The sequence below is a fragment of the Ambystoma mexicanum genome, chromosome 2q, assembly GCF_040938575.1.
Source record: "Ambystoma mexicanum isolate Mex_15411 chromosome 2q, UKY_AmexF1_1, whole genome shotgun sequence".
NCBI lineage: Eukaryota > Metazoa > Chordata > Amphibia > Caudata > Ambystomatidae > Ambystoma > Ambystoma mexicanum.
The window spans coordinates 1,091,217,068-1,091,244,350 of NC_090924.1; the positions used below are offsets into that span (position 1 = coordinate 1,091,217,068).

A 27,283-nucleotide genomic window follows, 5' to 3' on the forward strand; every position below is an offset into this window, starting at 1 on the left:
TCTCAGGTTAGCAAAAGTATTCAACCATTAATCAGATGGATTATATTGGTAAGTGAAATAACTATTTACTTGTAGAATAGTTGGAAGCAATCCAAGGCAAGTTAAAGCTGGCATTTAAACAGAATTCATGTTTCAGGAAAGACTGAACGAATCATGTACCAACACAGATTGCATTTACCACAGAGCCCCAAGGCTTTCAAAGTCCATCCTTCTCAAGTCATGAGAATCATGGTCAGATGGGGTGTTGGGGGGGCGATATCAAAATAGGCCAGGCACAACTTGTAGCAAGTAAGTAACACTCTTTGTTGGTAACAGGCATTCAGGGACCTCAGGAAAAGCTCCCTGAAGGAACACAGGAGCCTGGGTAGACGTGTATGGGCAAACTATCAAACACGAATCAGCAGTCCAGCAACACAGGAGCAGCACAGCAACTCTAGGTAAGTTTTACCAAGAGTCTCACACTACCTCAGCAGTGAAGATGATGCAGGCGGACAGCCTCAAGATGCAGCAACTGCAGGACCCGGTCATCAAATTATTGGTCTTCTGACGTAAGAAGGGACACTGGGTGGGATTGTGCAGCAGCAGTCAAGTGGAGAGGTTCCCAGCAAAGGATTCTTCGTGGCTTCTCAGCACTGATTTTGGTGCCCTTTTCTAGGCAAATGAACAGTCAAGAGTACCCTGCAAAATGACGTTAATCCCTCCCATTGCTGGGTGAAAAGTCTAATGCGACCTCCGACTGGGGAGCATGTGAACCGGCCCATCATTAGTGGACGGGGGTTACTGCGCCTCTAGAGGCTGCAACCATGCCTTGCCCTTTTACACAGCAAGACCCCCTCTGCTGATAGGATGTAGATTGAGACTAAAGAGGGGCCAGTTACTCCAGATCCTAGTTGATGGGATCCGTTGAAGCCTTCTTTGGCTGTTTTGAGCTGTTCATCAACAGCCTTTTCCGAAAAAGACTGCCTCTTCAATAGGCATATTGATTAGTGCTGCCCGAGTCTCTGGCTTAAACCCCGAGTCACAAGTGTTCCTTGAGAAGTGTACTTTCAGTGATTAATCTCCCGGAGGTGTTGGCTGAGTCAGGACATTTTTAGGGATATTTTGCACCACTTGCTTGCCCCCAGTAGAGATTTTAAGCAGGTACTTTATCCCATTGGGTGTTGAAGCTAGCGAGCAGTGTTGTTGTGTACACAATTCTGGTCATATAGGCACTTTCAAGTGGTAATGAGCTTATCTAAAGTGCATAGGCGTTTGCACTCTGTTAGGGGGTGCCACAGAGCTAGAGCGTGAAACATTAGCCCCCTTTCTGGTAGTGGAGACTACAAGGGAGTCAGGTTTCAGAAGTCTCCTCAAGTATAAGCGATAGGAAGGCGATGGTTTGAAGATTCTCAACCCTCGGGTTCACTGCTCTTGTGAGTGAAGGTTTGGAAAGATGGAGAAATCCTCTTTTTAATGGACTGGAGCAGCAGTTTTTTTTGTTTAAAGTGGTTGTTGTATTATAATTGGTCATCAATAGGAGACACTAGCTGATATACCTGGCGTTGCTAGGGATTTTTTTTCTTAGAGGTACTATTTGTTAGAAATCCCTTAATGTCCCAAGTCACCCAACGCTTGATGTGCTTTGCACTCTGAAATTAACTGCACTGAAAATGGGCATGGCGGACATACCCCGGAGCAGATGTGGAGGGGACGGAAGAGTTGGCGTGCTGCAGAATACTGGGACCTTGTGCGCCCTCTCCACCTGCCGCAGTGGTGTGTCTTGCTGTGTAAATGTTACAAAAACGGCATCTTCAAGCTTTGAAATGTGATACAAGGTCCAGTAAGGACCTTGAGTTTTGTTTATTGCATCGAGATACTTGCAATGAGCTCCGTCAAGTCCTTTTATAAGCACCTTAATGTTCGGCCACTTCCAGGCAAACATCGCATGTGTGCAGGAGCTGAAATTCAGGGAACGGGGTAGGGTGTACACATGTAATGTAGCCAGTGTTGTCCGGAGGGTCCCAAGAGGTGACTGTGCAAATTTGGTGCAGATTGGTGGAACAGTGTGGAATTGTATAAGGAACAAGGCTTAGCCAAGCCAAACAAACTGACTTTTGCCTAAATCCAGGGATGGGATGTCCAAATGTCATGTAGCCAGTAATGTCCAGAGGGTCCCAACAGGTGACTCGCCAATCTGCACCAAATTTTGCACAATGTAGAACTGAATAGGGAACATTCACGAACATTCACGAAGCCACAAACCCACACACAAATGTCCACGTGTTAACCACCATCTGCCTCTTAACATCTGGGGCGTCAAAGATGGTGACATCTGGGGCATCCTGATGAAAGTATAAATCATCAGGGTCTCAACTGGGGTCATCCTGGTCAACATACCAGATATCTTCATATGCTTGGTCGGGTTGAATGTCCCCGTGATGAGAGCCATGGGAGGCATCCATGGATGTAAGGGTGGCCACAGGAGTGGGTGATAGAAGACGTTATGGCTGACCAGACTCCAGAGGTTGAGACCGAGGTCTAAAGTCTTTTGGCGAATAGGGTACTTTTTCCTAAAGTCAACAAAAGAGGAAGCTTTGTCCATAGTCTCCTCAAATCTCTTGCCCAGGTGGCAGTGGTGTGTCAGCTAAAGAACACAACTGCTTCGGTGTCGCCCCTTGGTGTAGGTTCAAGTTCTTCCCTTGATCTTTTCTTTTGAAGAGATAAAGACAGGAAAACAGGCCTCCTCACACACTTCAGAGGCAGGAGTGTGTCTTATGGCTATGGGCTTGTGTTTTTTCAAGAGATCGGCATATCCGATTCATCCGTCAAATGGGATTCACGCACACCTATAGCCAGTATTTTGTCTTGATCGCCTTGTGGTAAATGCTGTTGCAGAACCACAGCAGGCTTTTTCCGCAGTGGTTGGGTTGGCTGCTGTGATGCTGGAAATGCCTTATGGAGGGACAGGGCCTCCTAGTCCTACCACCTGTGTGTTTTCTCTATATTTTCTGTAGTAAATGAGCTTCTCGGAACACCCCTTGAGACCTTAACACCCAGATCCAGCTTCCAGTGATACAAGGAACATGCCAGGCAGCACAATTGACAGTTTTGGCCACAAAACCACTAAAAGCAGGTAATGAGGATTCAATACGAAGTGGGTTGCTGATAATTTAATTAGAACTTTTATTTACATGACCATTTTTATGATGTGAACCTAACACTGTAGGACTAACTGAATGTTTTATTGTAATTTTCCTGAAATACTGATATGCATTACAATTTTTAATTTTTTCCCATACATTTTCTTTGAATCCTGATTTGGGTACACATGTTGGTTCTGAAATGGGTGAATTGCACTGCATGTTTCGAATCCTACCAATATGAACAGTGCCTTAGCCCAGAGGATGGACTTGCTCCGAAATGCATTGGCATACCACACCTGTGGCACTAGCTTATTGGATGCAATTTTTCAGCCTCCAAGCAAATCACATTTGAAAATACCACACTGAGGAGGTTAGGCCTGTAGTGTGAATCTGAATAAACTATGAATGACAATCCAACTGAATTGATTTAAACCGTTTTGCTACTCCACTGGAGAGCCAAGCATGAGCACACCTTCAACTGGATTGATTTCTAGTTCTTTTAGCTTCTCTAAGTTTTCTGCAACCAACGTTAAGACAGGACCCCTGGCAGTGCACCTCTTCATTTTATCTTTCGGTGAGCAACATCCATGGGATACCCTTATGGCACCCATGGGTGAGGGTACACCCTTGTACCCCTAGTGTGTTTTTGAGCATGTGTGTTACCCAAAGAGCAGGGTATGGGCAAGTGGCAGCTGCATGTGACTTGGCAGTGGCTCCGAGTATCCTCCATTTTTGGGACTCCAAGGCCCTGCTATAGGAACGGATGGATTCCTAATAGAAGTCAAGATGGCCCCTTGGTTTCTATTGCCTTTTACCTTGTCCTGGGAAACTGACTGGAGCCTTCCCAGGGACTTTGTGTTGAGAGTACACCCTAGGGGTGGGACCTGTGTGAAGGGAGTTGGGAGTCAACTCACATTATCTGTTGTGGGTGTCTGGTTTCTGTGTGTCTGTCACAATGAATGAGACAGCCCTGACAAACTGACATGAATGCCGTGTACTGAAAGGCTGGGTGCTTGCCCCAATCCACATGCTTCGTTATGGTATCTCAGTGGAGTGCATGGCCTGAATGCCTGTGAGTCAGATTGGCTGCCTGCATAAATGTCCTCCTGCGTGATTGGCTGACACCCTGGCTCAGCCAGAGTGAATGAGTGACTGATGTGTATATCTGGGGACCTCTCCCCTACCAATTTATTCAAAAGCTGAAGCAAGAAAAAGTTGTTCCTTGATGCCAAGCTGGAAGAGAAGTCTGCTGCTGCATTTCTTCAAGTAATCCAAAAGCTGTTGCGTCTCCCACAGACTGCTCCAGAGAGGACGTGCAAAGTAGACCTCTCCTAGAGCTAGTAGGGACCAACGTGCAAACTGCTACTCTTCATCCGAAGTGCCCTGGAAGCCAGTCCAGTGTGCCTGCCATCCGGAGAAGGGTTTTTCGCGAGCCCTGAAGAGGAATGCCTGGATATCATGTCAGAAGTCCATTGGTGTCGCTCAGGGTCCATAGGAGCGTTTTGTGACCTCTGGAAGCTGTTGCCATCTACCACCCAGAAGAGGGGGTACCCTGGCATCGTGCTGCTGGATAGAAGATCCAAACTGTAAGAACATTTGAAAGGACATCCTTGCAATCATCAGTGACCACGTTTTCCCACTGCAGAGAGCAAAGAGTAGCTGGGTGCAGTGGAAGGGCAGTCAGTGGGTTTCCCACCACCAGAATCTAACAGACATCCTGAGGGTCCAAAGAGATTGCCAGCGGTCCGTGCTGTGGCTGCAGCACCGCAGAACTGCAAGTCGGAAAACCGCATAAAATCTGAAAACAAACACCAAAGTGACCTATGCACCAGTCGCCGCCCAAAGTTATCGCATGGTTCTATGGGTCTTACTTGATCCACCAAGCCTTTAAGGAGCCCACAGCAAGTTTCATCTTCACAGGACTTCTGCAGTCCGAGGAATTGACGACCAAAGGATAGCAACGCGAAGAGTTAGACTGCAGCACTTCAGAACTACTTTGGTTCCTTTTTATTCTTGGACTCTGCATCCCAGTGGCTCCCTTCTTCCAAAGGGGGTCCATCCTCGGAGGAAATTGTGTAATAAAAGCAAGCAACTCTGCCACTTCACCTGCCAAGGCACCAAAAAGTACTGTGATGAGAAGAGTGTTAGGCAGAATCCTGTGCAGTTCCCTTGGGGAACACTGCAAAAAGATTAAGACTACAGGAGAAAGCAGTAAACCCAATTGGTAGCAGTCTGCACCACCCAGATGTAACTGGTAGCTGTGGCTGAGCAGTCAGACCTCTCGAAGAGTAGGGAAGTATATAGAGTATACACAATAGGGCTAAAAACACAGAACAAACACTGACCAGAGCTTTGTATCAAAAGTATATAATTATTTAAAACACACTTTAGGCAATACACTAGCACTCTAAATCAAAAGCAAGTTAAAACAGTCAGGTAAAGTATAAACACCCCCCTTGATAACTATTAGACAAGTCAGAGTTAAAACACCACTATTTGTTAAAACAGATGTGAGCGTGTAACCTAGATGGCACTCCAATAGTTAAGTTAAAGGGAGAGAAAAAGGCAAGACATAAAAATAGAACAGTTCCCAACACTTTTAGAAGTTCAAAGCAAGGATGCAAAGGCAATATACACTGTAGAGCCAAAGTTCATAGGCCAGGCCCACTTTAAATGGAGCAAGGCGAAATGTGCCCAAGATCAGTTTTAAATGCACTAAAAGTCTTTGCAGAATGTTCAAAAGAGGCTGGGGTGATTCAAGAAGGTAAAGTTAGAAGGTCTAGGGCCAACCCAGTTGGAAAGCAAAAGGATTTAAGGGTCACCTTTAGCAATCCGTGGAAAGGGAGGCCAGGCAGAACACAGTACCTTAAAGCGAGAGGAAGTGGCAGTTCCTGGCATTGATTGCAGTTCGTTGTTTCGACCAGGGGAAGAGGATCTCGTCGAGGAGGAAACTTGGAGTCGTTGCATTGCCCAGGTATGAAACCAGCCGCAGAGTTCGTCGGTTAAAAGGTGCGTTCCTTTTATTCGCGGTCAAAGTGGTGAAGCTTGGCTATCCGGCTGCCGGGGTGCTTGGCACAGGCGATTCGACCAAGAGACGTCTTTGGAAGGCGAAAGGGGCGAACTGGTTGATCCCACCAGCTCAAAGGAAGAAGACTCGTCCAGCAGAAGATCTTTTCTTATCGTTGGGAAAGTGGCAAGTTCGTTGCAGCAGGGCTCCACCGGTGGTGTCGTCTTTGCAGATGGCTCAGCTTCTTCCCTCTTCGGATTCTTAGGTCCTGTGGCGACTTCTGGAGTTCGTCCCAAAAGCCCTGCTTTTAAGCAGAAATAAAACCCATTCAACAGCCTAGCTGTCACTCACACATGCTAAGTGGTGAGCCGGGCAGCTCACCACTGGGCCAATCAGAATAGAGTGCGACTTGGGTTGCTAAGGCAACGCAGTCCGGGGTGCCAATTTCCCCTCCCCACACATCCTGTGGAACCCAGACAGAGTGCCACCATTTGGAGGGCTTCTGTGGAACAAAGGGCCCGACCTTGGTTGGAGTTACAGAGACGGACACGAATGCCATTTTAGAAAAGAGTTCTGGCAAAACGACCCAACCGTTGATTTAATATTAAATAAATAAATCAGCGGTATCTTTAACATTGCACCAAAAAGTGGTGCGTTTAAAATCAATGGGAAAATCCGATAGGAAATATTCCGGTGGAATATTTTGCGTGGTAACCACTGGCACCAGCCAGAAACTCGACAAGGGGGGACTGGACAGCGCCCCCTTGAAAACAGACCCAGGGGCAATCGAATTAACCCCTTCCAGCACTTCCACAATATGATGGTTTGTACTGGTTCAGTTCACAATTTTGGACTAGTAAAGTCAATGGTGACTTCACATGCCCTGGGAGACACTAGTCAGTCCCAGGGTATGGAGTCTATGTTTGGGGGTCACTATGACACCCCTGTGTTACTGCACTGAGGGTGCTGTGTAACAAAAAAATAGATGATACCCTATGGAGTAAAAGACCCCATAGCCCATAAGCACACAGAGTCAAAGACATAACTCAAATCATGCCCAAGAGTGAGAGGAAAAGAGTCTCACTCTTAGCAGGAGAAAAAAACAAACCCCAAAAATCCAGCAAAGCTGCTTGGGACTCGCTAGGTTTGGGAAATTAGCCTCATTAGAGAATTCTCCCTAACAAAGCATCTTCCAACCTGAATCGTCCAGGGGTCCCAGAGTAGTCTTGGATCCTGTTCTCCTGTGGCCTCAGGTTCTATGGGGTGGTAGAAACTACAAGGTTACTCAACATTGGAATGGGCTGTAAAAGACAGAATAAGTTAATACCAAACGTTTCCATTGCAGGTTGCCGGAGTGGGGGTTTGGGGAGTTTTCTGCCATGGTTCACCACTAACCTGCCTTTCTTCCATATTCTATGCGGTTACAAATCACTTAAGAATCCACCCGCCTATTTAAAATGGTCTGCAGTTAGTGCATCTATTACTGGATTTAAGTAATGTGTGATAGCACATGAAATGTATATATTTGCCATTCTTTGAATAAGTACAAAGTAATTATATATAATACATTACTCACTGTAATCATATTTCTGATGCTTGTATATGCTTAGATTCATATGCTGTGCATAGGCCGACATCTAAAGGAAGCTGCAGAGCATTAGTTTTCGAAACTCAAAAAGGGACGTCGACAGGGCGTGCCAGTAATACTATCCCTAGTGTGACGTCCACTGTACCCATGATCCCTCACGTGTTGAGGTCCCTCGGATTGTTATTTTTCTGACATGAGATAGCATGAGGTGTAGTGCGAGCTCATTTGTATCCAAGCAGATAAGTATCAGATAAGCCCATAAGCATCACTGTGCCTTCTCTCGAGGGGAGGAAGGGTGGGTTGCATGTGAATCTAAGCAGATGCAAGCATCAGAAATAAAATTATGGTGAGTAATGTATCCCTTCTGAGGTGTGTGGAATCTGCTTAGATCACATGCTGTGCATAGATTAGCCAGCAGTGGAAGGAGGTGGGTTGTGAGAAGGTTCATGAGCGAATAAAGGTCTTAGAACCGCTTGCCCCACTTGTGCATCTTTCTTGGAATGGGTGTCAATGCAGTAGTGCTGAGTGAAAGTAGGACCAGAACTCCATGTAGCTGCCTTGCAAATACTGTCTAAGGGAACATTTGCAATGAATGCCAGAGTAGCTCCAGTACCTCTTGTGGAGTGAGCCATGGGCGTAAAAGGCAGTGTTTCATCTGATAGGGAATAGCACAGTTGGATACATCCGACTATCCACCTAGAGATGGCGTTCTTAGAGATGCGATCACCTTCTCTGCCTGGTGCTATGGAGACAATTGATCTGTTTTCCTTAGCGGTCTGGTCTTGTCTACGTAGTAGAGGACTGCTCTTCTAACATCCAGTGTGTGGAGTTAAGAGGAAGTGCCAGGCATCATCCGCACTCCAGCCACCCCCTTCGAAGTGCCAGGAACATTCACGCCAAAATATGAGACATATGGAGAACAGATAAACCAGCAGAGCGCCGCAGTTGGGCTCTGCCAAGTGCCTATCGGAATAACAGCACCTATTGAAGTACCGAAACCTAAGAAAACCTGGATAGTAAGGTACCCATTGAGAAGACCATATCTACAGACAAGACAAAGACACGTTTGTCAGAGTGAAATGCCTGAAGAAGCCAAGAGGATACTAAAAGTCGAATGATGATGTCATGAGAAAATCAGACTGACATATAGAACATATGACCTAAGAATACTGACAAAGACGAAATACCATGGATAAGTGACATCTTGGGCGTAAGGTAAAACAGTGGATGTCAAGATGAAGAAACTTATGAGATATGCATGATGAAGATATTCAGTTATTTTAAACATGTACAGATGCAGGAAACGGCAAGCAGAGCCATCGTGAAGCTTACTTATGCTTAGTAAAATAGATTGCGGCAAGCGCCAACTATACATACATCTACCACAAAAGCCCTTTATAGATGAGTGAAAATCCACTACGTACATGAGCAGAATGGACAGAGATTACTAAAGGTATCAAGGAGTGCTGCAGCAAACAAAATCGAGAGTTAAAATTGAGAGAAACTGAAGGTAACCAGGCCAAGAAGCCAAGGTCATATCGGGCTGAACAGGCTAGCAATGATACAATTCAGGCGAAGAACAAAGTCCCCTGTTCGGAAAAGTAGAGATAAGCCACAGATGGTGGAAGAGTGTCAGGTAAATCAAATACATGGAAATGCATGAAGAGGCCAATTTCACGGTGTCAATCACATGACAAGGCAGGCAGGGATGAGACACTCACCGACGCATGGAGCCCAGCCGTAGCCATACTCCTTAACTTTCTCAGACCAAGAAGCAGACTCAAGCCCAAACTCACAATGCAGTAATTGACACGACCACTGAGGTGATGAATGAGTGTAACATAATTGGAGGAAAGCTGGGGTGCAGACTTACTCCCTGCACCTGGCTAATTATTCTGAATGCTTCTAAGCGCAAGAGGAAAAATAGGAGTGGGATTGATGCCAACCCAATCATAGTGAAACGTGTAATCTAGGGTCCTATAGTAAGTAGGACCAATGAGATGTCATACTTTTAATGACGTTTACAGTGACCAGTTTGAAGGAAGGGCTTCGTTGCCCCCACCTGACAGTGACTATCCAATCCCCTCTCCCCGTTACCATATACAGATATAGTACCTATGTTAAAGTTACCTTCCTATAGCCAATCAAGTTGCATGTTAGGTTTATAAGATTACACATCAATGAGGATGAGTTTTTGGTATAAATTTTGTTTTTTTCTGAAATTAATCAGAGTTTAAGCGAGAAGGAAGATAGAGCGGTTGTTGGTGTTCATTGAACTCCCCGTTTTCTGTACTTGTCATTAAACGGACTCCCTTTGCCAAACTATTGAGTTGTCATTATTTGGTGCAAGAGTACGAATCTGCATCTCCATCTATCTCAAGGGTGCTGCTGCTGCTCATCTTAAAAGAGCTGTTTGGAGACCCAGTCTTATGGGCCGTCTGGGGTCAATCCAGTTCAGGAGTTTTATCTCAGCAGAGCTTTTGGGCTCCTGAAAGAGCCGGTAGTTCAATGGACTGGTTTACGTGAAATTTGAACGAGTATGTAAAACCAGCTTGTCCTTATGTATAACAAAGAAGAGGAACAAGATACTTACCAAACTGGTATTGTTCTTTCGATGGGATGTTTCTCTGACGTATTCCACATCTATGACAGCTGTGGGACACAACTGTCATAGATGTGGAATACGTCGGAGGACAATCCCTTCAAAAGGATCCTACACTGACGATGCTTGGATTTCACTAACCCTTCTTATGGAAGCGATAGCCACTAAGAAGGCAGTAAATTAGGTGTTTGAGACTAGACTTGTGCATAGTTTCGAAAGGGGGTGCCCATGAGCTTAGAGAGTACCACATTGAGGTCCCAACCTGGCGGTGTGTTAGAAATTGGAGGGTGGAGTCTACTCAACTACGGTAATGCACTCATTTTAGGATCCAATAAACAATGTCTTCACAGCTACCAAGTCGTCCAGAACAACGCAGTGAGGCTCAAACAAAAAACCAGGACCTAGCACATCAGTGAAGCTAGAAAAGACCTACACTTGTTAAAAATTGAAGACCGGGTCCATTTCAAGGCTTTGATGTTGGTGCACAGATGCATCTTCGGAAAGGCCCCAGCCTACCTAAAATCTAAACTATACTTGTATGTGCCCAACAGAAAACTAATATCAGCTGACCAAGGCATGATCACAGTGGCCACCCACAAGCGCAAAAATGGAGCGGGAAAATCCTTCCCAGATAGTCGCTGGCCTTTGTTTCCATCTTTATGGGTGCAGGAAGATTGTTGCAAACTATTAGCACTTTCGCAAATTACTGAAAACCCATTTCTTCAACTAATGTCAACTATGGACTCGCTCACCACTCAGTAGTGAATTGTATCGTGTCATCAAGGTCTCCATGTTGTCTGTGTACATGTGTCTGCGCCCCGAGGCTTGCGAGCTACTGGCGCAATACAAATAAATAGGACCTCAAGTTCATTGAGTGCAGCTGTGGGTGCACTGTTAGTCCTTCGTGCTGGGTGAGTAGGTTGTACTGGCACGGGAGTTTGATGGGATCGCACATCGCCAGTTTTTGCAGATGTGGATACCATGGTTGTCTTGCCCACATAGGAGAAACTAGGATAAGTGTCATCAGTTCCTTGTGTAACTTGCTCACCACCTTCCTCGTGAGAGGTGTTGGGGGGGTAGGAGCGCAAGCACATTTCCCTGACCAGATCATCCATAGGGCGTTCCTCTTGGAGCCTGGCTGGGGGAACCTGGATGCGAAGTCTGGGCATTGACGGTTTTCGCTTGTGGCGAATAGGTCTACAGTTGGGAAACCCCATTGAGAGAAGATGTTCCAAGACTCTGTAGACGTCACTCGTGTTCCTCTGTTAGGGGATCTCTGCTTAACGAGTCTGCGAGAGCGTTGAGGTCCCCTGGAACATGTTGTGATGACAGGAACATTTTCCATCCGAGTGCCCATCTCCAGATTTTTTGTGCAAGATGGACAGGTTTGTTGATAAAACATCGCTGTAGTGCAGCCTGTTAGGATCTGCACTGACAGGATTGTTAAATGGGATGACTGCCTGAAGGGCTTTGAATACTGCCAGAAGTTCCAGCTGGTTGATGTGGTTCTGAGCTGCAGTGTGAGACAACAGACCCGGAGCTGTGTGGGGAAGGTAGTGAGCCCCCCACCCTGCCAGTGAGGCGTCTGTTGTGACAACTGCCTGTACCTCTGGGTCGTAGAAAGGTTTCCCTTTCGTTAAGTTCTCTTGTCCACCAGCGAAGATTTTGTACAAGTGTTGGTGAATTGACCACTAGATCGTCCCACTGACACTTGCCCGAGACTAGTTTCACCAACCACTCCTATGGGGCGGAGGCGCGCGTGCGGAACCAGCTAAATGCAAGATGCCATCATGCCTATTAAACGCATCACTTTGTGAACCCTTATCTGGCAGCGGGCCTGATAATGTGGTATTTGCAGTAACATTTTTTACTTTCCTCTTAAGGAAAGACCAATCCTTCCTCTGTGTTTAGAACAGCTCCTAAGAACTGTTTTGAAGTGCTTGGCCCTAGGCTTGACTTTCTCGTTGACGGAGAAGCCCAGTTGAAAGAGGAGGTTGATTGTTCTTTGAATGTTTTGTCTGCAAATCAGAGGCGATTCCCCAGTTATGAGCCAGTTGTCCAGGTAAGGGTACACTGGGATAACCTCCCTGCACAGGTGCACTGCCACTACCGCCAGTACTTTTGTCAATACCCTTGGAGCCGAAGCTATTCCAAAGGGCAGCACTTTGACTTGGTAGTGCTGGTTTGCTATCTTGAAACGCACAAATCTTCTGTGTGCTGGGAACATTGAAATAAAAATAGGCATCTTTCATATCCAGTGTTGTCATGTAATCCCCTTTTTTAGTAGAGGGATTACCTTTTGTAGCGTAGTCATGCAGAACTTTTGTGGCTTGACATACTTGTTTGCAGGTCGCAAATCTAATACAGGGCGCATTGTAAGATCTTTCTTTGGCACAAGGAAGTAAGTTGAATAAATACTGCAGTTTACCTGGTTGGCCGGGACCACTTCTATGGCGGCCTTTAATAGAAGTGTAGTTATTTCTTTTAGAAGGATCTGCTGAGTTCATGGATTTTCTGTCGTGGGTGTTGGTCGTGAGGACGTTGAAGTAATTCTATACAGTAGCCACCTGCTACTGTGGACCGCACCCATCTGTCTGAGGCGATTCCCTCCCATGCGTGGGTGAAGTTGGAAATGCGTCCTCCTATTGGAGAAGCATGGGAGGGCACCTGGAGCGGAGTGTCACTCTGAGGTGGCGTGCCACCTAGAGCAGGGCCTCTGCCCTGACCACGACCTCTGCGTTGTCCTCTTGGATCGCTTTGGAAGGACTGGCCGTGATTGTTCCCCTCAGGAGGAGCCTTGGCCCCGATTGTAGATGGATCCTCGTTGAGAATTTTGGCCTCAAACGGCGAAAATTCCCATTACCTCTCTGTCCAGTAAGCTTGTTAGTGAGTTGACCTATAGATTTTAGAGTGTCATACTTGTCCTTTGCTGTTTCAAGTGAGTCTTCAACGGCCTTCCCCAAGAGCAAGTTAGGTTCCACTGGCAGGTTTATTAGAGTGGCCTGTGTTTCCGGCCTAAAGCCTGACTGGCGCAGCCATGTATGCCTTTTAATAATGGTCCCTTCTGTAATGACTCTTTCGGCATTGTCTGCCGCATCAAAATTTGATTTAAGGAGACAGGTAGATCCAGCCCTTCCATCTGCTGCCACCTGAGCTAGTTTGGTTGCGTTGTTCACCATCCTGGTCAGATAGGCCGCAGAGGAGGCGACCTTCCTGCCCATAGCATAGACCTTTTTGCTTTATCATGTGGAGGCTCGGAGGAAGCAAGGGTTCTGCCTGCTCTTTCTAGTTGTGGTGAACTAAGGAGTCTGGTTTTAATTGCCCTCTAATATATAAAGGGTCTGAGGGTGCAGACCTAAATAATTTCTCCACGCGTGGGTTAATGGCCCGTGTGAGATTAGGGGCTTCTAAGGATGGCTGTATTCAGCGTTCCACTGATTTTAGTAGCAGGATAAACTGGCCCACTGTCTTTTTGTCCCCAAGGATTTGTTCTGCAGAGTCTATCCTCCTGTGTGTCAATCTGGAAGTGTTCCACCGCCTTGGCCAATACTTCATTGGGGTGGGGTTGATCAACGAGGGAAACAACTGGTGTGTCTTGATTAAGAGAGGAATCTATGGAGTACATGTCATCCCCATAAGGTTCATCTGTATCCTCCTCAATAAGTGGAGGGTCAGATGCTTCCACAAAGGAGAGACCATCCTGGTCTTCTTGGTCTAATTCAGGGTCATAGATAACTATGACCATACTTTGTAAGGGAACATTAGAATGAGACCTCTTAGAAGGGGGTTGAGCAGAAGCTTGAGAGCCAGAAGGGGCTGTCGTGGGAGGAGTGGAGTCTCTGAAAGTAATCAGGGTTTTTCTCGAAATGTCATTCTTCGCATTACTCTGTCAATATCTTGGGAAGACCATTCTCTGGAACTTGGGATCACCACAGGTTGGGAGGAGAGTCATACGTCCTCTTCAGTGGGAGGTATTGCTTTAGGCCTACAATCCTTGGGTTTTTCTATGGCTTGGATAGTTTAGGCCTTTCCTTCTGCTGTGTTTTCACCCTAAGAGGGCTTGTGTCCTTACGAGGGTTTTTTTGAGTTCTTTTTGTGACGTTTTCCCACACCCTGGGGCTCAGGAGTGTTTTACAGCCTTCTAGGGGCCTGCCGCCTTATCAGATGCCGAGCGTCTAATTGTAGATGTGGGTACTGAGGTCTCGTCTGCGGACAATCTACCTTCGGAGGGAGATTTGCGAGCGACACCCTTGCTGTCTTTCGACAGTTGGACCTGGTCGTGCAGCAATCTTGATCGAGATTGCCCAGAGGACCGGGACTCAGCGGACTTTTCTGGGTGTCGAACGTTGTCGAGTCTCGACTAGGGTTTATGTGCTTGGTGATGGGTTTCTGTAGCGCTGCCACCGCCGGGCGTAATCCCCACAACATGGCCGCCAGCCTGTCCTACGGGGTCGGGGGCCTGCGCTTCAGTAGCTGAAGCTACTCAGTCACCCTCGCCGTCCGAAAGTACGGCGTCGCTGCCATTGCTAAAGGTCCTCTACCTCCATGGCCTAGAGTTGCCTTGCGTAGTGGGCCCAGCGTTTCGTGGAGCAGTCCTTCAAGCCAAAGACGTTAAAGAGCCTGCAAACTCAACAAGACTGTTTCAACGTGGTCTCTTGGAAGACACAAGTTACAAACAAAGTGTTTGTCTAACCACGGAAATTTACGGTTACACTTGGGGCAAAATTTGAAGGGTGCATTTTCCATAATTATAGGTTATGGCAGCTGGGCGAACAAAGTGTAGGAAGGGGAGAATATGCATTCTAAAAGGGTCTCCCCATCAGTTCCTACTGTCTGGGCCGAGGCTGACTTTATCTGTTTGGTATTCTTGTCTTGTAGCGCCCTCATGCCCTTCGGCCCATGGCTGCGCTATATAAATGTTTTAAAGAGGCTCGGGTCCGTCGCGGTGGTCTCCGACAAGCAGTCTTAACCGGCATCGTGTTTCAGAGGTCGGTGAAAGGATAGAAAGAAATACTAGTGTTAATTGTGAAAAGTCAATGGCTTTGCGCCAAAAGGAATTCCGCTATACACGTCCATCTAGTATGGGGGGGGACAATCTGAGGGACCTAAACGCGTGAGGGATCATGGGTGCAGTGGACATCACACTAAGGACAGTATTACTGGCACGCCCAGTCGACATCCCTTTGAGTTTTGAAAACGAATACTCTGCAGCTTCCACTAGATGTCGACCTATGCATAGCATGCAATGTGATCTAAGCAGATTCCACAACGCTTGGGGTAGTAACCTTATTTTATAAATAAGCCAACAGTGGGTTGGCATTCCTTTGTGGGGGCTTGGGGAAACAACTTAAGAACCAGCCGACATCCCCTCCTGAAAGCTTAAGCCTGGCTGCTTGCCACGTTTTACCAAATTGAGAGCCTTATTTGGGTGTTCTGCCCCCTATATGGTAGGGTTAAAGCACAGAGGTATAGATACGCCCCATTCCCCCCCCTCCAGTCTTCACAGCCACGATGCGCCTGCCGCCAGCATACAGCGTTCCTTCGACTGTTCCGTCGAGGAACAGCTTTGGGGAATGTGTTTAGGTGTGGGTGTGCATGGGTCGTTGCCAAAGGTTTCCCTGTAGCAGCACGCTGCGACGGCCTTTCAAGGCTGGGCATCGACGTGTAGGAGCCTGATGGTTCCCTCGTGGTCTTCAGACTCTGAACCGGAGCCTTTGCTGCCCTGGCCTTCCTGATCCGATTCAAATAGACCGGCAGCGGTTTCTAAATGCCATGGCATATTGCGCCCATCATTTAGTTTGAAGGTCTAATAGTTTTTTACCTAAAGAGCTTACAGGATGCGCAACAGGTCTCCTGGGGATGGCAGTGTTGCACACTCTGGTTGTCCTTCCGGGGAAACTGTTACACTTTGGACAGTATTTAAATGGGAGTACGCTCCATGGTGGAAAGAGAAATTAAGGGCAGCAAGAGCAGTAGAAGCAGGGAATGCAGGTAGGCATTCTCTATATGAAGCTCAGTCTGGCACACGCTCCCTACTTCTAGGCCGAAGCAGGTGTAGGCCGTAGCCAGCCGCCAGAATGATGGTCTGTTTCAGTCTTCAAGGTCTTCCGCCGAGATGTTGCTTTTAGCGGTAACTGTTGTAGTAAAAAACGATTATGAATCCAAAAGTAACTCAGCTAGCTTCAGGACTTTGCGAGAACATGACCAACCACGATAGCGGAAATAATCTGAGGCAGCTTGACACATGAGGGATGATGGGTACAGCCAATGTCACACCAGGGCTAAAATTACAAACACGACCAGTCGATGTCCCTTTTAGAACTTTGAAAATGTAATGTGCAATACTCTGCAGCTACCACTAGATGTCGGCCTATGCAAAGCGCGCAATTTTTAGCAGATCCACAAGCCTCAGAAATCTATATTGAAACAATGAAATTCCCACAGATGTGGTACACTTGTCGACTTGTAGCAGGTGCTCCAACAACGGTCGCAGGAAAACAAAATGCTTAATTATTGAAAACTATTCAACTTCAATCACTGTTCACTGTAATTGCAAATGCGTTCATAAAGGATTGAACAAAAAACGTTACAGCACTTGCGTCTGTTAAAGTGCAAAAAGCTTTAATTTTATTTTCGCATAAAATCAGCATTTAAAGTTCATTAAAACCAACATGGACTTACAAAACAGTGCAGTCCTCAGCGTTCACTTTGACCTGGGGTGTTGCTGGGTCTGGAAAAGATCAGGGAATACGCTAATGTCTGAACTGGCAGGATTCGTGGCTAGCTACAGCCTTTTGGTTGTAGTCCCCAAGCTTCTATCCGGGGCTACAACCAAAAGACCCAGGGCTATAGCCCCCCTCAGCCACCCTCTAGCATCGCCTCTGACTTTGACGCAACGCGTTCCATCCCAAACTCAGGGACTTCCTCAGGGAGAAATTACATGCTGTTAGTATGGGCTGTTTTTTTATTTCTACATTCAAGTCAGCCGATTTTCCGATTCATGCGACTGTTGTCAACCTCAAACAAGTATCAACCTGGCGGCCATTTGACCACGTTAATGTGTAAATATGAAATGCCGTAATTTACTGCCAACTCGCATTACATTCTAAAATAAAAATGCAGTAACTACAAATGACTCTTTAAATGTGCGTTCTTTCAGTGTCTCGTTTACCAATAGTAATCCCACTCGCCGTATGGCTAATTTCTACCTCCAATACCACTGCAGTCGAATTCTGCGTGGCTCGCTGCAAATTGCACACTTGGCTTTATTTGCAGCAGTTCATTATATAGCGTCAGCCCCAGTGGGCTGTAACCCATCAAAAGTGCCGCATGCTCATTTGTCTGGACCAATCTGTAATTGCGCCCCAGTGGGATAAAGTCGCACAAAAAGTGCTACATGGTCAGTGCTTCTACAGGGTAGATGAATACATTTCCAAAGGTACTTCTTCCCAACAATAAGATGCATAACATACAATAATAACTACATATCATGCATGCAACTCAATTAGTTTCAGGTCATCATAAAACCATTACATGTAACCATTAATTTTCACACGATATTAGAACCAATGTGCTCTATTCTCGCGTTCAACTACATTTAGTCATTGTTACTTTAGACTTCTTGCAAGTCTATAGCTAATTCTTTGTCAGAAATGTGTTCCATAGGGTTTAATTCTATGATTTAGATTTTAACTTCTGCAATGTGCGTTCTCTATTGCTTTTGTGCTCTGGGACATGTGCTAGTGCAACAAATCTGATCAGTCGCATCATTTGTGTTTTTCAGCAAAATGTACATCCAAAGGATTATCGTCCTTGTTTTACAATTGCTGGATAATGCTGTAAAATTCGAATAATTTGATGACAGAATCACATGGCCAAGAAATGGCATATACAACACACTTTGTCAGTTAATTCTTTGCGTAAAGTACCATTTCTTTTATTTTCCCTCAGTCCATATTTCACAATTTCTTTAGACTCAACAAATTTCCCAGTCGATCTCAGCATCGATGGCCTGATACAGCACAGAAGTGGTCAGCCATATGACAGAGGAGGCCCAGGATGGACACCCAGAAGCAGAGAAACCCAAAATGTGATTAGCTCAGGACAACATTCAGCCAGAAAGGTCAAATGTGGTCCTTAAATTGCAGCAATGGCAAGAAACAGCAGGGAATCCCCTGCAGCCACATAAACCTGCAATTCCAGTGCAAGAGAGCTTAGGTACAAGTATTGGTCTTAAATGCCACCACTCACAGTAGCTCGTCAACGCCATACCAGTCACATTAGGGGATTAGGAACATGATATTTTTTTCTTTTGTTTTATTGGTTAAAAGTCAAACATGTAAAAGAAACAAATATCAACTTAAAATAAACCTTTAACAATAGAGTTTCAGGCCAAAATAAATCCACCTCAATTTTTAGACAAGGATAAAATATTTCTATTTCGCTAGTTGACATATCCCAGCCGGTAGACAGACATCGGGATTAAATATTAACCATCTCATCTATGATCAATAGTTCTCCCCCCCCCCCTCAAAATATCCACCTTGCTCGCTAGCACTTTGTCCAGCATTTTCATTACTGCAATGACCATCCCAGTCCTATCACCAATTAACATCCAGTTCCACCATTCCCCCTTAGAGAGCGTTGTTCTTAAATGCCACCACTCCCAGTAGCTCGTCAAAGCCATACCAGTCACATTAGGGGATTAGGAACAAAGGGTCAGAAAACCGGATATCTGGTTGGTCCCTTAATCTGCCACTCGGACCAACCCCATAGGGTGAAATATGGTAGCCAAGAGACAAATTGCTCTAAACCAGTAAAAACACAATATAGATGCCGTCTTACAAAATGGACAGAAAACCCATGTAAAGCCTACCTCATTGTTGTCCTGAACAAAGACAGCCCTTCAAACATAAAACCTGAAAACAGGACTTTAAATATGAGTCCCAAAATGGCTACCTAAAAAAAAGGTACATTGGGTTACCAATGCGATAGTAAAGCCAAAACACCAGCTGCCACTAGCCTGTTTATTTACCATCTTACTTGCCCTAAAACCAACGTAGGGTAATCCAATCCCCCTGGGGCACAAATAGGAGTGGCGACCTTAGTGACTCAGGTTCATATGCTCGCAATGAACCAAAAAGGGTTGCACTGGCAGGGTGACTTCAGTAGAATCGTAAAAAGGCCAGTGATGCAATAATGGAAGTATGAAAAATGCAAAAAGGTAAGTGGTCCTATAATTCCCAAAACTGGACATTCTGCCTTAATTATAAAGTGAGACAAATAATTATGACCATCAATTGGACAAAAGAGTAGAATAACGTGGCAAGAATGGATCAAAAAATAGGCTTTGAGAGATGAGAACACATTCACTTTCCCCAGTTACATGGGGAGTGGAGGATGAGAAGTGTAGTACCATTGTGCCAAAGAATTAGGTGTTGGACCACAGTTATCGGGTGTGACAAAGGTGGGAGGGAGGTTCACAAGCATAGAGTCAGGCCAAAAAATACCTAATCAAAAGAAACGAAATCCATCCAAGAAATGCAAACAGTATAAATTGGAAATACAAATATTTTTTTTACAAATGCTGACAATTCAGACAAACGATAAACAGGAACGTTACAAGAATGAAAGGGATATTGGAAGAATCTTCCCTAGAAGACGGAGTAATGCTGGAAAGGAAGGCAATCTCTATATTGCAAGGGGGGTTGTAGAACAGGTCACCCAAACCCCCAAAACAACCTATATAGCGGTCGTCGGAAATGAACAGAAAACAGTGGAAGTCCTGAAGAAGCACAGCATGGTAGCAATAAGCACAAACCTACAAATTGAGCAGATGGAAAAAGATCAGCCAAATAAAATAAATGGGAGACAAAAATGTGCTAGATTTAAAGGTTCAAAGAATGTGTTCTGGACATTCCCTCAAATGCAACCACATTAGGTCATTCCCTCAAATGCAACCACATTAGGTCAAAGTAAAAGATATATTGAATAAGCAGAAGGCTGACCATTTAAAGGTTAAAAAAAAAGTTAGTGGGGAATTTAATAGAGAATCAAAGACGCATTGAACAGTTCATTTTAATGACCACGATTATCACCAAGAAAGCCAATGAGGAGCACCTGTGCAGGTCAGAGTCTCCCTACACAAGACAGTGAGAATGAGAGAGTGTGATGTACGATGAAAAAATGACTGAAGTGGGGGGGGGGCGGTTGAAGAGAGAAATGGAGCCCTTGGAACAATGAAAGATTAGAAGAACAGACCGAGGGAAATACGAGACTACGGATGGTAATTGTGGTGACATGGGTACCGCATGGCTGTGAATGTGTGCCACGCCACAAGCCGTTCCATGGGGTCTGTGTTTAACTCCCCGCCTGCATGCATTTATTTGGTGAGGCCTCCCTGCACCGCCTATAATAATAAGGGAGATAATGAAATATGAGGATATATTGGAAAAAGGTTTCAAAATACTGCAAAATATTTGTTTCATGTAATATGTAGTTTGTTAATGTGCACAATAACGGAGTGGGAATTTGATTGGGGCATTCCTGGTCCTTTACACTAGCTAAATGTCACACTTGAGAAAATGACACTACCATGTCACATTAGTCATCCAACAAACATTTGATACATGAAACAGCAGTTTTAAAATAATTAATGTTCTTACAAACTAGACAATACATCGATTCATTTGTGCGGCTGGTGATGAGCAGGAGAAATGAAAGCTAACCATGTACATTAATAAGTATTTTAATTTCTTTATGGGTTTGGAAGCAAAGAGTTTATCACAATATATTCGTTCCTTGAAACATACGATGCCCATAGTGGCCAAGTCTTAAATCGTCAGGGTAATTATGTACCCATGTAAATGAGTTAAAACTGATGGTAGCAAGACAATTAAAATTCAAAGAAATTAGAATCTTGAACTACTTACTCGTCTAAAGCAAGAACACTTGTGAAGGCAGCATCATCATAAATGGAGAACATGTATATTTCATCTATTATGACATGAAGTTTATGCCTAAGAACAGATAAATAGCATTAAACAGCATTCATCATAAAAAGTTCCACAATTAGAGCCATCTTCACAATCTTGAATTCACCCTAGCAGTATTTCAATGTCATTTTTAGCTAGTAAGTTTAACAAGTTACTCCGCGTAGGGAGTTTTGTACAACAGTCTCCTTTCCTACATACTTGAGGGATGTCATCCACCGGTAGGGGCTAAGCATGGAGAATGGTGTGGCAGTATTCATTATAAAGAGGATGCTGGTGCGCATATAGTCCCGCCCCTTTCTCCACCCCATCTGATCATCAATCATGCTTGCTTCCAGCCCCGCCCGCACGTACCTTTTGAGCATAGCGAAAAGGGAACAAAGGTCTACAAGTAAATCAGTCCCTCCGGTGAATGTTACTCACTGTGGGGAATACAGTACTCTTATTTCACAGACCCCTTTTTTCATCCTTATGGCATGTTGTCCATGGAAAAGGGACAGACTAATCTTGTGCAGGAGCATTTATAATTCAAAAACTTAGTAAAGTGCATGCCAGCACTTTATACAGTGGGTGTGTGGGGTCCTCATGGTGCAGCACCCCACTAAAAACGATCAGGTTTTTAGGTTTAAAAAAGCAGGACCATGTTTTATGAGTGGGTATGGCAGGATGTTGGGCACAAGAGGCTATATAGATTAGATAGTTCTTTCCAAACTCATCTGTTTGGTCACAGCCTTGATAAAGGCCTGAAGGAAGGTCTAAACCCGTGTCGGCTGTCCATCGTCGCACAATTTTGTTTATGCAGGCAGCTCCTGCATGTACGTTATATTGTACCTTTGTTTGAGATTTCATACTAAATGCATTCCTTGGTTACATTATATATCCTCTCCATGGGCACGGTTGCCTTCGGTAAACATTTATCTTAGCTTTACCTTGTTGGATCCTCCGGGCTTGGGTCCCTTAACCAGACACAGGATCTACATTTTGATTTCTTATCTGAGACCTAGCGCAGGCGATTCTCCAGGTCTCAGCCCTCCTTCTAGTACTTGGGTACAAGATGCATTTTGGCTTTGCACATGGAGCCCAATGAAAGGAACCACCAGTACGTGAGGCAGAGTATCCTATGGAAGTAAGGGTCAGAGCAGCAAAGGCCTGCAGAATGAAGGAGCCCATGGACGGTCTAGCCTGAATTCTCTCGGCATGGTATGGGTTGTGGAAATCCGTTTTCTCTGGTGTCCCATAAGAACCTATATACTGTATGGTGAGAGATGGGCCCAAAAATCGATTTCATGGCATTTACCAATAGACCCAAAGAGAACACTTGGTACAGTTTATTTTGGAGGGAATTGTGGAGCTCCCCGAAAGCCCGTGGATGAGCCAAACATCCAGGAACAGGTATATGTGTATAATGTCCTGGCATAAAAAAGCCGCAGCAGCCTCCATGGACTTGGTAGTACCTGTGAGGCCAATCTCAGACTAAAAGGAAACTACTTGAATTGCTAACAAGCTGCAGTTATACATCTCAGGCAATTCGGAAGAGCAGGCCATACAGCAGGGGTCTGCAACCTTTGCCTCCCCAGATGTTTTGGACTACAATTCCAATCAGCCCAAGCCAGCACAGTCAATGGTGAGGGATTATGGGAGTTGCAGTCCTATGGAGCCACATGTTGGGAGACCCCTACCACATAGGGAGGTGTAACGACCTTTCGAACATTCAAGGCACACAACCAATCCCCCTCTTGACAGTTGAGTTGGCATAACTAGCCTCAACTTCTCAGACGTTACATGCTGAAGTTGCAGATGTTGAGGATCATCCACAGACCTGCTTTGCCACTCACAAATCTGAAGGAGAGCCCCTCATTTTATTCTAAAGCTGGAGCCACGGAGAATGCCCTCATTCAGAGTAACTAGTCTGCCAGGAGATTCAAGGAACTTTGGTGGAGATGGGCGACAGAAGGATTGAAGCAGTAGCCAAAAACCAAAGCACACAGAACCCAGGTAATCTGTATAATTGCTGAGCCTGACAGATGGGTGGAAGACATCACTTTGCTTATCAGCAGAGGGTACAAAGGTGGCAAAGTAGCCCTTGATGATCGAAGTGCAATGTGCACACAAGGCAGGCATTGTGGTGGTAAATCTTGGACTGAACAAAAGGAGAAGGTGTGCACAAAGAGAAATGCTTGATGTTGGTTACCAAATTGTCCATGGTCCGATTATAGCTCCCAGTTTCAGGTGATGCAAATTCCATTTTTGGGTTCCTAGAAAGAAGAACGCGAGATCTACATGTTCTGTGCCAGCAAATGTGAGGGACTTGCAGATGAGGCATCAAAAGAGTGCAGAACTCTTGTGGGCTTGTAAAACTGAAATCTATGGCCAGTGAAATTAGGGACCAGTCTGTGCATTGATTTATATACAACATAGGTCCTTAAACCATATTTGCGGACTAATGGGTAGTAAATGAATTGTTTCTAAGGCTCCCTTAGCCAAAGAAAAGTAGGATTCTGCCCACTGAATCTTCTGTAGGCACAACATATATTTAAGGGGGGCCCCCCCATCGAAGCCTTGTGGCCAATGTTCAGCTGCAACCCTACGAGGGCAAGCGTCCTATTGTACTGTGGTATATTTAGCTATTTAAATAAAGGCACAAATGGCCTTAGAGGGAACCAGCAACACGGTACAGCTTTACTGACCTAAGGAAGCAGTGATGAGCTGCTTTGCAGTATAAAACAGAGGTCCCGGACAGTCTCAGAGTATGCAAAACTGCCAATTTAGAGGGCCAGAAATATAGTGCCTGGAGATATTGCAGAGGATGAAAAATAAGGAACAAGTTACTTACCTGTAACTGTTGTTTTCCAGCATGAGTCTGGCATGGATTCACATGCTCAAGAATATTCCCAGTCCTCAGGCTTGGAATCCTCAGTAAAAGAAAAATCAGTTTAATTTCTTAACTGTCTTTCTCCTAACAACCAATCACTGAGCTCTGGGTCATACTGCCCCTAGCCAATGACTGTCCTCTGGCAGCCATCTTCAGATTTGGTAGCACGTAAAGTGGCAGTAGGACCAAGGGAAGAGCCGCAGTGGGGTAGGCGGGAGGGTTCGCATGTGAATCCATGCCAGACCTATGCTGGAGAACAGTTACAGGCAACTTGTTCCTTCGCCAGCATGAGGTCCGACATGGATTCACATGCTCCTGAATAATGAATCCATAGCAGTACAACATGCACAACAACGTGAGGTGGCAAGGATCAACGTAATCATCTCTTACCTCCTAGTGAACAGGTTGTACAGCACTGCTTGGCCGGCTCTGGGCTCCTCTGGAATCCCCGTCGACGCAGTAGAACTTCGTGAAGGTGTGCGTCGACCTCCATGTAGCAGCCCTGCAGATGCCCATCAGGGGCACACCAGACAGGAACTCCAGAGTAGCAGCGATTGCTCTGGTAAAATGGGCTCCGACAGCTAGGCAGCGGTCGGTTTGCCAACCGGTGACAGTAGGCGATACAGCCGGAGAACCACCTGGAAATGGAAGCCTTGGACAGGGCCTTCCCATGGTTCACAGGACCAAAGTTCAGCTTTTCCGGAAACTTTGTGCAGGCCACAAAACCCCAGCGCAGCGCTCTAGCCACATCCAGCGAGTGCAAAGTCCTTTCAGCCGGCGACGTAGGCATCAGAAAAAATACGGATAATACCAAGGGCTCGTTGAGGTGCAATTCCAACGGAACCTTGGACATGAAGGGGTGCGTCCGTAACACCACCCTCATCTTGTGAAAAGTCAAGGCCGCTTGCATGACAGGGCCTAGATCTCACCGACTCTTCTTGCAGAGGTGATGGCCGTCTTCCACAAGAGAAACTAAGCAGAGCTGAATGCATATGTTCAAATCCCCCCACCCCCCCACATCAGCCTGGTCAGCACCACGTTGAGTTCCCACACCAGGGCCGGTGCCTTCACCGGAGGGAACGGGCAGAACAGTCCTTTGATTAACTCCCTCACGAGGCGGTGCAACCACAAGGAAGCCAGTCTCGGAGTCCTGGTGTAGCGGGAGATAGCCACCAGATGTACCTTAAGGCATGGGCCAGTCCCGATTTGGCCAATGACAGCAAATATGAAAGTACAAGGAGCCGTGACCCACAAGGGGTTAATCTGACACCGGCACCAAATCGAAAAACGCTTCCGTTTGTATTCGTAGCATTTCAGAGCAGACGATGCTCTAGCCTGGGCGAGAACTTTCTTGCAATCTGCCGGGAGATAGTAGCCACTGAAATCAAGCGCTGCAGGAGCCAGGTCTTCCGGTTCAGGAACCCTGGATTGTGAAGAATGGCTTCTCCTTCCCTGGTGAGAAGATCAGTGACCACTGGCAGCTTGACTGGTGGGGACGCCGACATATTGAGAAGGTCCGGGTACCAGATCAGCCTCGGCCATGCCAATGCAACGAGCATCATCCGGCACCAGTACGGTCTGTTGATTGGTGATTCGAAGTAACAAGGGCAACCGAGGGAATGCATACAGAAAGAGGCCTTCCTAAGGGAATGAGAATGCATCCCCCATTCTCCCCTGCTGGCAAACCTCTGGCACTTTGTGTTTGTCAAGTCGCAAACAAGTCGATCTGGGGATTTCCCCCCATCTGAGGAAAGGTTCTCCACTAGGTCCTGCCGAAGTTCCCACTTGTGGCAAGAGCAAAGCTCCCTGCTCAGAGTTGGCGACCGTGTTCTTTACTCCTACCAGATGACACGGAATAAGGAACATCCCCTGGGCGACGGCCTAGTGCCATAAGTCCTAAGCCTCTCTGGAGAGTGCTGGGGTTCTGGTGCCCCCGTTTCCAGATGTAAAACATTGTGGTGGTATTGTCTGTGAAGACCCGCACCACCTTGCCCTTGAGGGCCCAAAACACTGCCTGTAGCTCCAGAACATTGATATGCAACATCTTCTCCAGCAGCCACAGGCCTCCAGCGTGCAGACTTCTGGTGTGGTCTCCCCCATCCTTCCAGGGAAGCGTCAGTGGTGACCCTCTCCTGGTGCGGTGGGGCCTGGAAATCCACGCCTCCGGTCAGATGCGAGTGCACACCCCACCACCTTATCGCCCTACGGAATCCCACGAGAGCGATCCTCTTGGAAGCTTCCGGACACCAGAACCCAACGGGCGTCGAGGAACTCCTGCAGTGGGCGCATCCATAACCTGCAGAGCCGGATGAGATAAATACATGACATCATGCCGAGCAGAGACTGGATGGCACTCACCGTGGCGATCTTCAAAGCTAGCAGCCGTTGCACCTTGCCCAGGATGGCAATCACCTGCTCTTCCGACGGTGACGCCAGGCATGACTTGTGTTGAGCAGCGATCCCAGGAACAGCACGTCCTCTGATGGACTCAAGCAGGACTTTGCATAATTCACCGAGAACCCCAGATCAGTCAGTAGGTGGACAGACCTCGCTGTGTGGTCGATGGCAATGTCCCTTGATCTGGCCTGGATGCGCCAGTCGTCCAAGTAAGGTTGGATGTGGATCCCTTGTGGTCGTAGATGGGCCGCCACCGGCGCCAGGCACTTGAAGACTCTGGTCGCCGACTTCAGCCCAAAGGGAAGGGCCTTGAATTGGTAATGCTTCCCCTGAACGACGAAGCACAAAAACTTGGTGTCCTTTGTGAATGGGGATGTGGAAGTACACATCCTCCAGATCCAACAACGATGGTCTCCCTCATCCAGTTATCCGAGCACGCGTTGAATTGTGGCCATTCGGAACTGGATGCATTTATTCAGTTGTCGCAGGTCAAAAATGGGCCTCCAGCCCCCGTCTTTAAACACAAGGAAGTACCTTGAGTAAACTCCGGAGCCGCTTTGGAACTAGCTCCATCGCTCCCTTCTTTAATATGGGCTGAACTTCCAGCAGCAGCTGAGGAATGTGGTTTTCCTGCCAGGCCACCAGTGGTATTTGGGGACACTTTTGTTGGAATTCTAGAGGGTCTTTGGGTGAGAGCATCCAGC

The 27,283-nt window shown here is 46.3% G+C and overlaps 1 protein-coding gene across 2 annotated transcripts in view; it reads right to left on the bottom strand.

The window, feature by feature from the left end:
• The window catches only part of LOC138569961 (1-aminocyclopropane-1-carboxylate synthase-like protein 1), a 240,250-nt gene that overhangs the window by 43,827 nt on the left and 169,140 nt on the right, over window positions 1-27,283 (bottom strand). For both annotated transcript variants that reach the window (XM_069648442.1, XM_069648441.1), the window contains exon 9: window positions 21,251-21,337. In XM_069648442.1, coding sequence (XP_069504543.1) covers window positions 21,251-21,337 — 87 coding nt within the window. The remainder of the gene's footprint in view (window positions 1-21,250; window positions 21,338-27,283) is intronic.